The sequence below is a fragment of the Watersipora subatra genome, chromosome 9 (assembly GCF_963576615.1).
Source record: "Watersipora subatra chromosome 9, tzWatSuba1.1, whole genome shotgun sequence".
NCBI lineage: Eukaryota > Metazoa > Bryozoa > Gymnolaemata > Cheilostomatida > Watersiporidae > Watersipora > Watersipora subatra.
The window spans coordinates 11951376-11969083 of record NC_088716.1 but is presented as its reverse complement, the minus strand read 5'-3'; the positions used below and the strand labels follow the sequence as shown (position 1 = coordinate 11969083).

Sequence of the window (17708 nt, the reverse complement as noted above, 5' to 3'; positions counted from 1 at the left end):
ATAGACAAGAACTATAGATTATAGACTAGGACTATAGATTAGAATTATAGATTATAGACTAGAACTTTAGATTAGAACTATAGATTATAGACTAGAACTTAAGATCAGAACTATAGACAAGAGCTATAGACAAGAGCTATAGATTATAGAGAATAACTATAGACCACTACTAGTTGATGTAGTTGACTAGTTGACAAGCTTACCTATGAAGACTCTGGTGCAGTTATTTAGCGTGACTTTGTTATTTTTGTGGGTGTTTTTTTATTTATAAAGCTCCTCCAATAAGAGGCCAGATATGGTTCTCAGATGAATTAAATCTTTGATTTGGCCGCGTCTATATTCTACTTTTTTATACACTTTATTCTTTAGAAGACGATTAACCTTGACATGGCCGCTAAGATTCTACTCGGAGATCCAATGGTGGAAACGAAGCAGACGAACTCTCAGTTTAAAAGTGAGCTCTTCATTGTCTTCAACAAATAACATTTTTATCAAAATATTGGTAAATTTAAAAATTCAAATTCTCTGATATCTGTATGTGTAAAGCATTGGTTTTTAAGCAATATGACTATAAAACGAAATTTAAAACTTTAGAGGCAAGCGTTGAAATTTGGCTAAAATGATGCTGGCAATATTTAATCATAAATTTAAAATCAACATCGATATGGAATGATGGAGTTTGAACAGTACACGAATTGATGCTGTCGTTAAACTGATACAATGAGAGAATTGGTGAGTTGATTTCACTCATAGTAAGGTTTACAGGATTAAAAATGGAACTTTGTAGTGTGTGTCTTGTTCTTACATTTGTTCTAGGAATTTATTTGCTAAAAATAAAAGGTTCACTTGAGCAAGTACTGTACCACTAGTATGATGTCTCCATTATCACATTGAATGTTCAAAACATGGTGTTGCACCTACTTAAGATATCCTTTTAGATTTTACGGCTCTCTCTTTGTTTGATGTACCAGAATATTTAAATTTAATTGTTTGTTTTAAATGTGTTATTAATATCAGTAGGTGTGAAAGAGAGTCTATAACTGAAATGATTGCATAAAATTGTTGATCTTCTTAGTAGCCGCGATTCAGCTCTAGTAAAATTGCTACTAACTCGTCAACCGTTAGTTCTTTAATATCACTAGTAGTAATTAAATCTTAACATTGCTGGCATAAGAACTGATGTGTGACACGTGCTGCGGGAAATAGGTCACAGCTGGCCATACTCCAATCGAAGTGTGACTCTTGCTTGTAACTTACTGAAAAGCTAACTACAAAAACACTACTAACCAAAAAAACTAGATTACAAAAACAGACCAACTGGAGGGGAGGAATACTAAAAAATGTCCTCAATAAAACAGTATCAACTTCCTTGTAGGCCTAAAGATCCGAGCTTCTTCAGTGCATCCAACTTCTCTATTCATTTAACATTCTTTTGTGTACTTTTTGAGTTGGTCAAGAGGTCATGATTTACCGATGAAAGGATTTTTTAACGGTCAAGAAAGTTTACATGCTTTGCTTACTTAACCTGAGAATTTCAAGAAACCGTGTGATTATTTCCGAAGCTGCTAAAAACCAAGAAAAATTTGATCAAGAAAATTTACAATCTCAAGACTTAAAATGATGTCTTCAAATCCGACTAAAAATATCCGCCAGGACATTTGCGAAATCCTTAATAGAATGTAGATCCATGATTTAACTTTAAAGGTTGACTTGCAACAAAATTCACTTTACAGTTATTTGGTATAATAAGATTCACCATGTCTTTCTCTGTTGTGCTGTAGGTGCTAAATATGTGGAAATGTGATTACAAGCTCTTAAAAGTTCAAAAACCAACAGTTATTCGCAGCAGCCGCACGAGACCGCCGTAGTTTGGATTCTCTTTCCAAAACGGCTCAAATGTGACGCATTTGTGAGAGATGGTTTCTGTTTACACTTTCATGCAACCTTATTCGTCAAAATATTTTCACAAATATACTTCACGCATTCAATAAAACCATGTCTATTGTTCTTACGCATCTGTTTTATCGTCATTGTAATGCTGTCACTTTTAGCAGTGATATCTTATAACTTACCGTAAAAATTCATTTAACTTTTTAACCTTACTTCGGAGTACATATCATTGTCTGATAATCGTGATGAGTCTGTTGGTCACCTGTGATAATCGAAAAGTGCTGCAAAAATTATTTGCGAAGTATTGGGTCACATGATCAGATTACGACATGCCGATTAGACCAGGCCGAATCAAAACTGTAAAGTAGCTCGCATCTATATTTGACACGGGGTCTTCGGTAAAACCCGAAGTGTTTGTAAGAGAATCCAATCTACGACGGTCTCTTGTGGCTGCGATTAACTGTTCGTTTTTGAGCTTTTAAGAGCTTGTAATCACATTTCCACATATTTTGCACCTACAACACAGCAGAGTAAGACATGGTGAATCTTTTGATACCAAATAACTGTAATGTGAATTTTGTTGCAAGTCGACCTTTAATAGAATGTAGATCCATGATTAAACTTTACATGGTATGGTACACCATTCTGTAAACTGTCTGGTAGCTTCACTCATTTTGAGAATTACATTTCATGGTGCAAAGTAAGAAGCTAACATGAAAAGTGGCTCACAACTTTTCATTGTTATCAACTGAAAACCTTGGCTGGTTTAGCTATCATTTTTTTATTGACCGCGAATGTTAGATAAAGTGTAAAACGAAGTCGTATAGCAATGGTTTTGCCCGTTTTGCAACAATGTTATTTGTGTCTCTCTTACCTCACACCATTTTAGTAGCAAAGAAATACTTCAGTTTGTCGACTTTTTTAGTCTGAGGTGTTATCATGTATAGCCTCTGGTCTGTTTTAGCTAAAATACGGCGACTCTATGACATTGCCAACATTCTTGCTAGCATAAACTTGATCTGCAAAGTGCATGTGACGGAGCTGAGAGGCAGGAAACCTGCGTTCTCTTATATCGGGCCTGACGTCGAGGAGTTGTCTACCCTTGAAGGTAAATTTGTTACAGACATACCCTTGTAAGACTGAAACCAGTGATTATTGTGCCATTTTTCTGATAATTAAGGCAGGAGTATGCTTCGAGTGTACCAAAAAACTCCTTGTGACTCAAAAAGGACATAAAGATAAAATTTTGCTCGCTGTTTGGAGGATAGGTGCTTACTGACCAAAAAAATCATTTTTTTATGCAGTTTTTGAGATAGGGCCTTTTATAAATTTTTTTAGAACTTCAAAAATTGCGATTTTGTGAATCAGCTGCTACACCATAATGCCTGTGCTTGGTGTCAAATTGAAGCTCAGAATGTGCTTTAACTAGAAACGTCTGAATCGTATACTGATTTCATAGAGTACAAGTACTTGAGGGGTGTTGAGGTTGCAAGACCTGGCCGTACCACTCTCGACATGAAGATGGAGGAGCTAAAGCGAAAGATGGATGCCCATATAGCTGCTGAGAAAGCAGCTCTTACGTCAACTAAACAAGTTCCCCCAGTCACCGTTGAAGCTCCTGATCTCGAGGAGATAAGACGAACAATGTCTGGGACGGATAAAAACCTCTCAAAACTCGCTGCTGGTACGTTTATCTTACTAATTGTTTGCTTTACAGGTAGAATTCCTTTCCAACATTACAAGTGCCTTCTGGGAAGTCTCGCAAAAAACAATAGACTTTTTCATAACGTGTGTCAAAGTTCGGTTTCCTCTATACGGGGGTAATAGTTGAAATCTATTGAATATTTCTCTTTCGGTCAGTCGTTTTGACAATGACTGTCTTATGGTTTGGTCTTTATCATTGACTTCCATGCAGCTCTGTTTTCCACCTTCTGTTGCCATTTGTTTCTCACTACACATTAGCGAGAAAGACATTAGACAATGCAATGCCCGTAATTCTTTCATTTTCATTCAGATAGCAAAATATGAATATTAATTTAAAAGCAATAATTATTGTTTAACCCAAGTACCGACCATAAAAATTTCTCAAATGACCGTCTATTTCAGGGATAATTGAGGCATGTGGCTAATTCCCAATAAATCAAAAAGCTATCAATTAAAGCCGGACAATGCATACATTTTCTGAAAGCCTACAAAGTAAAGAATTCAACTACACCATCATCTAGGTTGTAAATGTTCATTAGATACATTATTTCTGACCATACATCAAGGGGAGACTATTTCGTAAAATCTTTCCTATGTTTTAATAGTTTTAGGTAAAGCTAGTGTCCTTCTCTTGAAGGTGGTTTTACAGAATCTAGCAAGACTAAGTGTGAAGAACATCTGCACAAAATCTCTAAGGATTATCTTCATTATTTTTCATTTTATTGCAGTTTTATTCAAAACCGACAAAGTTAAAATTAAGGAGAGAAAATAAATTAATCATATTCGAGTGTACAGGCTGCATTAGATGAATGCAAACAGGGAATTACAGTAAATTAATCAACCTCTATCTAGAACATTGGTGTTATATATTTTATTTTGCCAACATGTTAACGAATATTGCTATGCAAAAAATCAATGTATCTATACTTTGTGTATTGTTAAAGCTATGTGAAGCTACGATTGCTATGAAGCTAAAACGATCCTCTACAATGTTCGTTACTCTTACAAAACTATTACTTTCACCACCATCAGAGTCAGTGCTGCTACTTTAATCTGTGTAATCACGAAAAATCTGAATCTGCTTTAATGTCATCAACGTAAGTAATTTTTGTTTTATAACTCGGAAGGTACTCACAAAAGCCATAATAACACTAAATACATGTAGTCACAACAGCCATAATGACACTAAATAGTTCGAATGTCAGAAAAAAAATGTTTGATTCTAAGTTGGAAATTCCCAAACAAAAATTTAAAATTGTTTCGTGATTTTAGGCTAATTTTATAAATAAATCTTCGGACAACACTGTCAATACTATAAAAGTCTTAAAGATCGTCGGTTTATGTTGTCAACGAGTTGTTGTCAGTACTACGCAATTGCTGGGAAAGTCGCGCAAATGAAAAGCTAAATAATTTTTACTTACATTCTTGATTGTCTGATTCTTTCGCTCAGTCCCATGGAGTTTGAGTTATCCAAGTTTCACTGTATATGGCATAAACTTAGTTAAACTAAATTAGCACACACAGAATTAAACTAACACCTTCCTTTAAAAGTTAGATGGTCAATAAGTTCACTTTTCTGTGCAAAAACTTTTTTTCTTACACATTCAATGTCTTTCATTCAACTAGTACGACCTATAATGCAACATAATATAACTGACATTCACCTAGTACGAAATATAATGCAACATAATATAACTGGCAATCAGCTAGTACGACATATAATGCAACTTAATATAACTAGCATTCACCTAGTACGAAATATAATGCAACATAATATAACTGACATTCACCTAGTACGACATATAATGCAACATAATATAACTGGCAATCAGCTAGTACGAAATATAATGCAACTTAATATAACTAGCATTCACCTAGTACGAAATATAATGCAACATAATATAACTGACATTCAACTAGTACGACATATAATGCAACATAATATAACTGGCATTCAGCTAGTACGACATATAATGCAACTTAATATAACTGGCAATCAGCTAGTACGACATATAATGCAACTTAATATAACTAGCATTCACCTAGTATGAAATATAATGCAACATAATATAACTGGCATTCACCTAGTACGAAATATAATGCAACACAATATAACTGGCATTCAGCCAGTACGACATATAATGCAACACAATATAACTGGCATTCAGCTAGTACGACATATAATGCAACATAATATAACTGGCATTCAGCTAGTACGACATATAATGCAACTTAATATAACTGGCAATCAGCTAGTACGACATATAATGCAACTTAATATAACTAGCATTCACCTAGTATGAAATATAATGCAACATAATATAACTGGCATTCACCTAGTACGAAATATAATGCAACACAATATAACTGGCATTCAGCCAGTACGACATATAATGCAACACAATATAACTGGCATTCAGCTAGTACGACATATAATGCAACATAATATAACTAGCATTCACCTAGTACGACATATAATGCAACTTAATATAACTGGCAGAAAGCCGGCGATGCCAGGGATTTTTTCATTTTTACTCAAGAGGCTGGTTGTCTGGAGCCACACATAGGCTTTGAAACCCGACTATTTTAGTGACTTGGTAGAATGCATGGAGCAAATGCGTGTGAAGTTTGAATGAAATCGGCCACAAAATGTAGAAATACGGTTATTACGCAGACTAACAGACAGACACATAATGACAAAGTGAGATTCAGTAATATAGATTTTAGAAGCATGATCCCAGTGGTAACAACTGTATACAGCCTTCCTTTCAAAATTTCTAAACACTTTTTATGTATAAAAGCCTATTTTAGTCAGACATTTCAGAAGGGACTATCCAATATAGTATTTAGCGTGGCATTGAGCATGTGGCAGTGACGTTTTCGGTGGACTTGTCTTCTTATGCTTTCGCTGCCGTCTTTACATTAAAACACAGCTGCATTATTATTGGAGTTGTCGTATATGCTTTTATGTTGAGGATGGTTAGTTTTCATTTGAGATTCATAAAGGGCCAAAACTAGTCCAAATGTAAATGTGTATTTTCATACTTGTTAAAAATGCTAAACAGTGTTTACCACATTCTTTAAATGGTTACTCCAGTGTCATTCAGGGAAGATGTTCTACTAGTGCAGCTATGGCCAAATGACGAATCTAGATCTTTCTAGGTTTTGTAGTGGATCTTTTAAGTTGACTGGCAAAAAAGTTTTTTTAAGTATTCATTTCCAAAATTTGGTTTATCAATTTTTTTTAATTTTTTTGGCATTCACTTGGTCATCACCTGTAAGCTTGGAAAAGTACTCAACTATCAATCTAGCTGGAATACTACTTGCTTGCTTTGCTAACCTTTATCTGAACGCCATGGCGCTGTATTTTTCAACCCTTCATTTAGAGTGAATCTTTATTAGAGATGACATTCAAATAAAGGGTGGCGTTGTATTTTTCAAACACCTTGTCAGAGCGTTGAGAAGATAAATTTAACCCTTTCACGGGCGAATCGAAAGTCCCCTGTATTTTGTGCTCTTCTTCGGGCAGTACGACATTAACCCTTTTAGATGCAAGGAATTTGCTAACTTTCCTCCAACTTGCCATACCCCTACTCTCTGAATATACACAAGAGAGCTGATACATGTACATGTCTCTACCAGTTGCTATTTATTGCTTGCAATTAACCTACAATGATCTTATAGCCTGCGTTGCAATTTGTTTTAGTTTGCTGCCAAAACTGGCTTTTTATGTGCAATAGAACATGACTTACGAGTGTGTCGATCCATTGTACGCCGAGTTCAGATCACCGCAATCATGCTATCAAATGATATGCTATAAATCTGCACAATTATAAGTTGTATAATAGTAATCTATCAAATGTTACAAATATGTATTCAAAAACAGGTGACATAAACAAACCATAAATATAATACTCGCAGTAACAAAAATTAACATTTTAAAACAAAGATATTAGCACCGTTTGTTTGGCCCGTTGCGTTCTGATTGTTGCTTTTGTTTGGAACCATTTCATATTCTTCTGGCTGTTTAATACCTTCCACAATGTCTTCTGATTTCAACCCATCTTCTGCACAGCTGAGCTAGTCGATATTAGCGTCCAAACAATTTAGCAGAACTTTTAACCGATGCCACTATAATAGAAACTCCAAACGCAAACAAAGAGAGACCGCCTGTAATCAAAATCGCCTTAAAATACTTATTAGCACATTTTCCATCGTGAATGCGAAAACCTTTCTCTCACATACATCGAAGTATCAAGAGAGCATTAAAAGTGGAACTACTATTAGCCTGATACAGTTACTAATTATTTTTATAGTGTTGCAATCAAAGCTTTTAATGAAAAAACCTTATGACATAATGTTGAAAAACAGACTTCGATACGAACAGAAACAATGAACGAATTAATTGTTATTGATGTAATCGAGTCATTATTTTTACGACTTTGTGGACAATTTTCTAATGATTCCAGTATAGGGCAAGGGTTGACAAATGGAGCGCCATGGCGTTCCAATCAAGGATTTATGGTAAAGTACAGAAGTTTCAAGAAAATAGAAACAAATTATTTAAATGTCTGTGATTATCATTTGAATTATTCTAAAGATTTTTTACAGGCTTAAAATCTTCTGCAATTTGCAATCATAAAACCTATTCCAAAACATTTTGTGAAGTTGTGTTCTTCTTGTCTGTGAAGTGGTGTTCTTCTTGTCTGTGAAGTCTTGGGTCTTTTTCTTGTAGAACACATTGCTAAGAAGGTCAAACAGCGACTTATAGCCCCTGCTCCTCCATCAACACACAGGCCTTTTGTTGTCATACAGGTAATTCAGTGTTCCTCTTTGCAACATACCGTAAAACCTCTTATTGAACGCCATGCCGCTCTATTTTTCAACCTCTCTATGGTGGCAGTCAATTGGAGGTGGCGTTCAAATAAAAGTTGCGTTCAATTAGAGGTTTTACGGTAGTCTATCTCTTTCTTGTCAGTTCTATGTTGTTTTCAGGAATAAGTTAGATTGCATTTTCCATGTACAATATTTTTCATGGTTGTTGACTATAGTTTGTATTCTGGGGTATTCTTTGGTAAAAAAAGAGCACCTTTGATTGGTCAAAAGGCTTTTATTCAGATCTTTATAGGCATTTGGGATTTTAACATGAAATGTAAATTTTACCTTCTGTGTCACACATGTATCGTCTGCTTCTTTATGTCAAAGCGAAACAGTTTTTCGTCTTAACTAACACACACACATAAGCGCCATTCTTCATAACTACTAATTGGTCAATATACTGTATGTCTTTGTATTTCAAATATGAAACAAAACGCAGATGTTTGGATAAGAGCAAGTTTTTCCATGGGATATATTATCAGAATATATTAGGAATAATACATATTAATATAATACACATTGTGACTAAATTTGACCAATAAATCCCTTGCTGATTTACCTTGGCAGTTGTCAATCTATTCAATAAAGGCTTCATTTTAAATAGAAAAATAAAATGCATTAGTGTACCATTACTTGCTCACTTGAATACAGTTATTTTAGTTTGGACTTTGGATTTGTATTCTCATTTGGTTAAACGGCATGTTGTAGTATGCTTTAAAAGATTACAGTCGTATTTCGACTTAAGAGTGCCCCAACATATGAGAAGCTTGATATACGAGCCAGCTTTTAAGCAAGTTTTAGTACTAACATTTTGAGCCATGTTTGAGGTACGAGCACACGAGTTAGGGGCCAAGTATGTCGGAGGTGTCTTCCGAGAACAACATCACTCTGTATTTTTCAACCACCTAGGTTATACTTTTGCACCGTTTTTTTGTGTGCGCGTTTTTCAGTGCAGAACTATGTGAATTAAAAGTACTGTGCGTAGACCGAAAGCCAACCGGTACAATGAAGGAGAATGCAAAAAAAAAAGCGATTGATGACAATTGATATTAAACGTGAAATTATCAAAAAATATGAGAATTGTGTATGCGTGATTGAGCTAGCTCAGCAATATGACAGAAATACATCCACAATATGCACAATTATCAAACAGAAGGATTATATTCAGGGCATTAAGTTTCCAAAAGGACTAACCATAGTTTCTAAACGGCGCAGCGATCTTCACTACGAGATGAAGAGACTGCTCAGGTTTTGGATAAAAGACAAACAATTGGCAGGCGACAGCGTGACTGAAATGATACAATGTGAAAAGGCCGGTGCTATCTATCAACAATATAAAAATAGACATACGGATATGTTGGCTAGTGGTCATGCATTAGCCCTTTGTGACGGCAACTGTGTTCGTCCTTTTCGTAACATGTTGAAAGGGCGACAGGGCAAATGTCCGTAGATAGGTTTTTCTTAAAACGTCCGGCTGATCGTGGGAGCGAAACAAAAGAAAAATTAGCTAAGCTGCGAGAAACTTAAAGCTGAGAACGACCAAGAAATTTTAATTACGTCAAGTTTAAAATGAAAGTTTGCTTTCAAGTCTGAGCATCAGAATCCAAATTTATCCAAGTCAACTGTTGTAATGAAGGATAACGTATCTCTCCCTCCCTGGCAAATGCTAGCGTTAGTTGCTATTGCATCTATTTAATTTTACATTTTAATTAATCACATTTCCTTGTATTTGTTGCTTTTTGAAAGCATGTGATAAGTTAGGATAATAACCAACATGTTTTTTCTGTTACAATATCTTGTTTTAGGTGTTTTTGTTTGCGGTTTTTATAGTACGGGAACCAATCAATATATATTTAATTGTTCTATATATAAATACAGTCAAACATGGATAACTCAAACTTCAAGGGACCGAGCAAAAGTGTACGAATTATCAGAGCATTCAAGTTATCAGAGCACTGTCACAAGTCCATATATTTACTTATTTGTTAGTAGATACATGTACATATACAAACTATAATATAAATCAAAAGCACAAATGGCTTGTTTCAAATTAAATGCTTCTAATGTAAAGTTTAAAACGTTTTCAAGAAAAAGTATAGAGATTTTTCTATCACTTGAGATTGGTTTGTTGTTTGAGGTGATGTTATTGCCAGGACGTTTTTCAGATTGACATTGGCAAAACTTGATCGTTGTTGAAATGCTCAAAAGAAAAGACATTTTTTTCTTTTGGGGTTTTACCCACGATCAATTTTGCCGTTTTTTCTTGAAGTTTATGCAGATTACCTTACTTTACCTGGGATTCGTTAAGAGCAACACTCCGAGGCAGTTCAATTAGAAGTTTTACGAGGTTTTACGGTACATTCTATATCACTCACGCTTTTTTAATAGATACTTATTGAATGTACACACGTATTCTGTGTTTAGGTCAAACGATGAATAGTTTTTTGTAGCTCAGACAACGTATACGTTTAATTACAACATTTTTTAAGACGTTTTAAACATTCAACATTCCGACGTTGATTCAACACGGAATCAACGTCGGAAAACTATTCATCACGGGCTAGCCGAGTCACGCACTCAAGGATTTTCGCCACGCACATACAAAACAACATGCGATTTTTGTTTTGTATGTGCGTGGCGAAAATTCTTGCGCGTGTGACTCGGCTAGCCCGTGCTATTTCATCGTATCGCAGTATAAATCAAATTTCACCAAACTTTTAGAAAAGTCGTTGACAAAAATATTTTGCCGATGGTGGTAATAACGACGCTTATGAATTACGAAAAGATGAAGTTTACCTCTATGGCTTTGAATAAAGTGATTTTCTAAAGCGAAAACAACCGTTTTGGTAGCTGTTGGGCAAAAAAACAGTTCGAATTAACAGTGTTGAGTTCGAGTTATCTATAGCAATTTATCATTACGTGGGAACGGACCAAAGGAAATGTTCGAATTAACCATGTGTTCGAGCTATCCGTGGACGAGTTATCCATGTTTGACTGTAATTGGCACCCACACACAAGTAAATTGACATACGAGCTCAGCCCCAGAACGCATTAAGCTTGTAAGTCGAAGTATGACTGCAGATAAATTATAGATTTTACTAGACTTGGCAAGTTTGATATGGCTCTTTCCCGCTGATTTAGTTCCTTTATGAATTGCGCGTTTGTGGCAATTTTCACGAAAAGATAAATGCTATTGCAGTATTTCCTCGTTACTTCACGGCTCAACCTTTCCAATTTAAGTACTTTGAAGTTTTAAAAATGTTCATTGAAAAATTAAAAACTAAAAGAAATAAAAGTGAAGGATGAAAAAACTATGGGCTAATATGGAAATTTTTTCACACACTTTCCTAGTGACACCCCTCTGCAAGCGTCATTGTGATAGTGGTCATCAAGGTTCACTATTATCCTGCTACATTGTGTAAAAGTGCAGCGCTTGTGACGCCCTTCTTCATACTTCTTAAAGGTTGACTTGCAACCAAATTCACATTGCAGTTATTTGGTATCAAAAGATTCACCATGTTTTACTCTGCTGTGTTGTAGGTACAAAATATGTGGAAATGTGATTACAAGTTCTTAAAAGCTCAAAAACGTACAGTTAATCGTCGCCATCACGAAACCGCCGTATGATTCAGCTTATTCAGTATATCCAAGCTCTCCATTTTTTAAAATTATTATGTGTACTAGCTGAGTTGGTCAAGAGGTCAGAGGTCATGCTCTACCGATGAAAGAACCTTTAAACTGTCAAGAAAGTTTACATACTGCGCTTACTTGATAAGGTTTCGTGACACAGTGTGACTATTTTCAAAATTGTTCATGAAACAAGAAAAATTTACCCGAGGAAGTTTACAATTGGAAAATTTAAAAATTATGTCATAAAATCGGACCAAAGAAATTCACCTAGATATTCATAAAACTTGTCATGGATTCTATATTTCAGATGTTTCCATAACAAAGTGGTTGCTATAGTTCCAGCGAAGAAGAGAGTCGCAAGCTGCAATCTTTTTTATCAGTAGTCAACTTTCATGTTCCGAAAAAGTACTTGAACCTGTCAGAGCATAAACAAGTTTTGGATGTGACCGGGTTTAGGTGCAAGGTGACCCAGTTTAGGGGCAAGATGACCTAGTTTAGGTGCGAGGTGACCTAGTTTCGGTGCAAGGTGACCTGGTTTAGGTGCATCGTCGTGTTTTTAACCAAAGAAATAAATAAAATGAGAAAAGATTGAATGTTTCATTTCTTCTCTCTGTTCTCCTGTTCCTATACTGCTTTTAGTCTAACCATGGCCATAGGCTGATGTTTATGACAACCTGCTATTAATATTGTAGGGTATTGCTGGAGGACCAACTTCGGTGGTGACAACTAGTCAGGCTCCCAATTTCATGGAAGCAAATCAAGTAACCAACGTCGTCACGTCTGCATCCCAAGATCAATACTCAACTATCTCATTACTCCCAGTGATACAAGCTGAAGGTACATGGGGGATGGGGGTTTAGCATGTTTGACTGACATGTCTATGCATGTGTCTAGCATGTTTGAGTCACTCATGTATAACCCGCAGTTGTGATTTGAAAAGCTCATGTTTTGGTCCAGTGCGAATGCTAAAAATATTGACAGAAAACATGTTTTATTTTTAACGAATCATCCAATCAAAGTTGCTGTCTCAAGAGAGTTGTACTATTTTCTCTTGTATTATACACATTGCCATTTAAGCTAACGACACCTGCTCATAATGTCATTCAACCTCAAAATCTAATTGTACTTGGCTGAACTTGCCTAAGCTCTTCAGTTTTAATTTTTTAGTTTGGTCGTTAGTAGCTCCTCTGCATACCGGCATCTGCTGACTTTAAAAATTTTGCATTGTGGCAATGTTTGGGTAACGTTTATGCTAGGTGACTTTGTTCACAATTGATCGCTTGCGACGAAAGCTGTAAATCGCTAGACACACCGGTTGCATCTGAAGTAATTGTCTGCGAGTTACTGCAGGTTCCCGGTGTTACTTGTGTGCAAACTCGCATATCTCTATTGCATATTATACATCTTTGACAAGCACCGGTCAGCTATTGTCCGCATAGCAGGCACCTGTATCTTGTTGTCTCTCTTTAACAAGCGTATGCATGGTTTTCTCTCTCTCATTCTGTTGTCCTGTGACACGTACCTTAGCACTTTTGACTCTGACAGGCAACCAGTACGTGGTGACTGGTCCTATACAACAGTCACCCATAGCTGTCTCTTTGCTCAACACTTCACCTACCCCTGGCAGCGCCGTTCGGACGATCCTTCCACAGTCGAGCACAACTCAAACTCGTACACTCTATACTCCGCCCTCCAAGGAAGAGGCAGAAGCTTCCCCTCAACAGAAGCGTACTGTGAGTTATGGAATGATCAATTCACTTTCGACAATAATCTAGCTGAAATCGTTATTTGTTTACAAAATATTGAATTTTATCGTTTGTTTTGTAACTATATGAAACTAGAATATCATCCCAAACCATGGCTTATCCCAAGGTGTTAGCAAAGTTCCATGTCATCCTATCAACATCAAATGGATCTATTGCTAATAACAACTGGACATCTCGCTATCGTTTGAAAGGAAATCTGTGTCTCTTTAATTTGTTGTAGAGATTTCCATGACTTAAATTGTACAAAAACCATTCCTGGTCTCCAACTGCTGGAATTCTTGGTCGAAACTAACAATTTGTAATAAAATTTAAGATTTAAAACCGAATCAAAATTTATCACGATTTGCTCATTTGTTTGGTAACAATCTAGAATGCATTAAACAGTATTGCGGGTTTTTGTTTGAAAGCGCTGTTGATATGCGGCTCCAATGATCTCTGTGTACAATGTCTGAAAGGTTAAGGTCGCTGGAGAAATATATCACTCGAATGTTGAAATGGACCTTGTGTTATATTATGGCAGGTCATGAGCTCTACCATTCGTTGACCATTAGTTTGCATTGCTAGAAATTTATGTCGGATTTGCTGATTGTTAGTGAGTATGTTTAAAAAGAACTCTTATACTGAAAAAAATTGATTCAAAATTATATTTGATTCACTTTAAAATAACATGAAGAAGTTCAAACTAAAACGTTGTTTAATGCAAAAATATAGATAAAAGTATTTAATTTATATTACAAACCACACAAAATACAATAGTGTTCAAAAGGACAAAATGTTTTGCTCGCAGTGTCTTCCTCTAGTGGTCTACTTAATGCAGTCATCAATTGGCTGACACTCGACCTTGACCCACGTGTAACTTCCCCTTATCCGACTGTAGTCAGTCCGCTGTTACTTGACTAAAGGCCATCACTATATATAATGGCTATGATTAGATTATTCCAGAATGTTTTTCACCTATCATGTCTATCGGCTGCTTCACCAGTATCTTATGATGCATGAGCTCTCAGATACATGAGTGATGTGTATGTGTATAGATAGCATTGCTTGTCTTTCTGCAGCTCTCCGATTCAGAAGGTCAAACGGTTCACAAGGTTTCTGATGGTAACCGATTACAGAAGAGTAAAAAGTTGAAAATGGACTCGGGTAAGTATCCTATCATAGACCATGTATATGACTAAGTCAAAGTATATATACATATATATGATATATATGTATATACATTATATATATTTAGACGATTTTTGATTTCAAATAATATGCTATATTTATGCAAATTTATAAGTTGTATAACAATAATCTATCAAACGCAGCAAATATATATTCAAGAACACAGTGACATCAGCAAGCCATAATTGTAATACACACTGCAACAAAAATTACCATTTTAAATCAAAATAATATATATTAACATTTTTAAAACAAAAGTGATAGCATCATTTGCTCGACCAGTTGCATTTTTATTGTTACTTTTGTTTGAAACCATTTTATATTCTTCTGCCAGTTCAGTACCTTCCACAATGTCTTCTTATCTCAACCCGTCTTCTGCACAGCTGAACTAGTCGTCATTAGCATCCAAACAATTTTTTAACAGCAAAACATTTATGCGATGCCATTTTGAGTAAAAACTTCTAGCGCAAATGAAGAGAAACTGCGTGTATTCAAAATCGCCTTAAATTATGTTAGTAGCACATTTGCCATCGTAAATGTGAAAACTTTATATTTCATACATCCAACCCTCATACATACAACCCTCACATACATCGAAGTATCGAGACCGCGTTTAAGAAGGAACTACTATTAGTCTGATACAGTTACTAATTATTACTATGGTGTTACAATCAAAGCTTGTAACAAAAAACCTAAAGACTTCTAGTTGGAAAATGGACTTTTATACGAACAGAAACAATGAAACGAACTAATTATTATTGATGTAATCGAATCACTATTAGTACGGTTTTGTGGACACTTTTTCTACTGATCACTTTCTGTTATGGGTTCGTGAAGATTAAGACTGTAAAATAGTATCGTTCAAATAGAAGTGGCGTTCAAATAGAAGTGGCGTTCAAATAGAAGTGGCTTTAAATTAAAGGGTGGCGTTCTATTTTTCAACCCTTTTCCAATAGTGGCGCTCAAATAGAGGTGACATTCAAATAGAGATGATGTTCAAATAAAGGTGGCGTTCAAATACAGGTTTTACAGTATAAATGTTCCTTTGTTTTCCTTATATCCTTGTAGTCACCATGCTTTGTGTTTTTTGTAGATGTAAACATGTCGGAGGTCACTATAGCTGAGGACATTGGCTGTGCACAGTCTCTACAAACAGAAGTAGTGAGTATTATTCAAACTTGGAAGCGAAGAATAAAAAGTAATGTAATACTTACTACAGTGCACCCTCAGGAGACGATGCTGATCCGCTCCAAGGTTGGCATCGTATGGTGAAAGAATTGTATGTAGGGGTATAGAAACCATTGTAATTATATAATGCAAAATAAATAAGGTAAAAATCGTACAAAATTATATAAAAAATGCTGTACATATTGAAAATTAGTAACAAAATGATATGTTAACTTTAGTAACTGTAGTTATCTACAGTAGCTGCATTGTATTAAGTTCACCTAGTCATTATGATCTGCAATACTGTAAAATGCAACATCAGAATATGTATACCAAATGCAGTATGTATGGTAAAAAGTTCTTACCTTCAAGACATGCGTATAACATAAACTTTCAATTCACTTCAATTAAGTTTAGCTTACTAAACTCACACGTGAAACTGAGTTTTAATGTCTTTTAACTATTTTACTGAATTTCAACTTTATATCACAAAAATTTTATTCTTCATCAGTTGCTGTTTTCACCTTCACATTTAGCGTGCCTGATTAAAACCTTTTTCAACTTAATTCAACAAGAAAGACCGAGCGATGCAGTTATCGAAAGCGGCCTCTCGAACACTCGACCATTTAATGCCCATCGAAAAGAAAAATGAAATTTTATTTACTATACTGGATGTACATACCTTTAGAGTAATGTGACTTCAGCTGGTACATGCAGCGAGTAGAGCAGAGAGGAGGCAAAGACGTATCAATGCTAATTATGTTACTGTACGCTTATAAATAAATTTAATACTTAATGAAATCGAATTTTTGGCAGGCTAAAAGAAGTTGTCTACTCCTGTCAAATTTTTTTCACTGGTTTTGAAGAAAAGTTCTACAATTTTGGGTCATGAAAAGCAGAAATGGCCAGGAAGACACAGCTTTCCTGCTGGTGCAGAGAGTGCTCTAAAAAAACAAGCTAACTTGGTGCAATGTAGAAGATAGCTCCTTGATCACTTATTGAGGATGATGCTTGCTGGTGCAGTGTAAATGCTGGTGCTATGCAGAAAATTGCTAGCTAGCTAACGCTTGTAAATGAATTCAGAGAAGGTTGTACAGTAGTTTATCTTGTGTCAAATGTGCACAAGAATCAATATAACCATAAATGCAGAAGTTTGTACGTATTTATACCCTAGAAGGCAGGGTTTTAGCAAGTTCTAGAAAGTAATGTGGAAGTGTCAACTATCTTGAGTAGCTAGTTATATATGAGTTACATGCGAGGATTTGTTTTTACGTGGTGGAAAACAGGCCCGCCTGCAAAGGCATGATTTAACAAGAAAATAAAACATAAATTCAAAATGAAATAAAACATGAAATAAAATAAAACATGAAATGACTAAAATATGAAAACACGCCACACAAAGAAGATAAATTAATGATATACATTAATCATACATTGTACAGTATTGTTTTAATGTACCAGTCCACACCACAGTAAATTAAACACTTGAAATTTTTCTGCCGGTGT

At 35.4% G+C, this 17708-nt stretch overlaps 1 protein-coding gene across 2 annotated transcripts in view; it reads left to right on the top strand.

The window, feature by feature from the left end:
- LOC137403984 (transcription factor E2F7-like) overlaps positions 1-17708 on the top strand; it is a 34538-nt gene that overhangs the window by 12373 nt on the left and 4457 nt on the right. Inside the window, exons 7-14 of one of the 2 annotated variants that reach the window (XM_068090136.1) lie at positions 370-454; positions 2855-2998; positions 3350-3574; positions 8330-8409; positions 12795-12939; positions 13648-13835; positions 14927-15011; positions 16129-16196. In XM_068090136.1, coding sequence (XP_067946237.1) covers positions 370-454; positions 2855-2998; positions 3350-3574; positions 8330-8409; positions 12795-12939; positions 13648-13835; positions 14927-15011; positions 16129-16196 — 1020 coding nt within the window. Of the gene's footprint in view, positions 1-369; positions 455-2854; positions 2999-3349; positions 3575-8329; positions 8410-12794; positions 12940-13647; positions 13836-14926; positions 15012-16128; positions 16290-17708 lie in introns of both variants that reach the window. The other variant, XM_068090135.1, reaches the window with a different exon arrangement.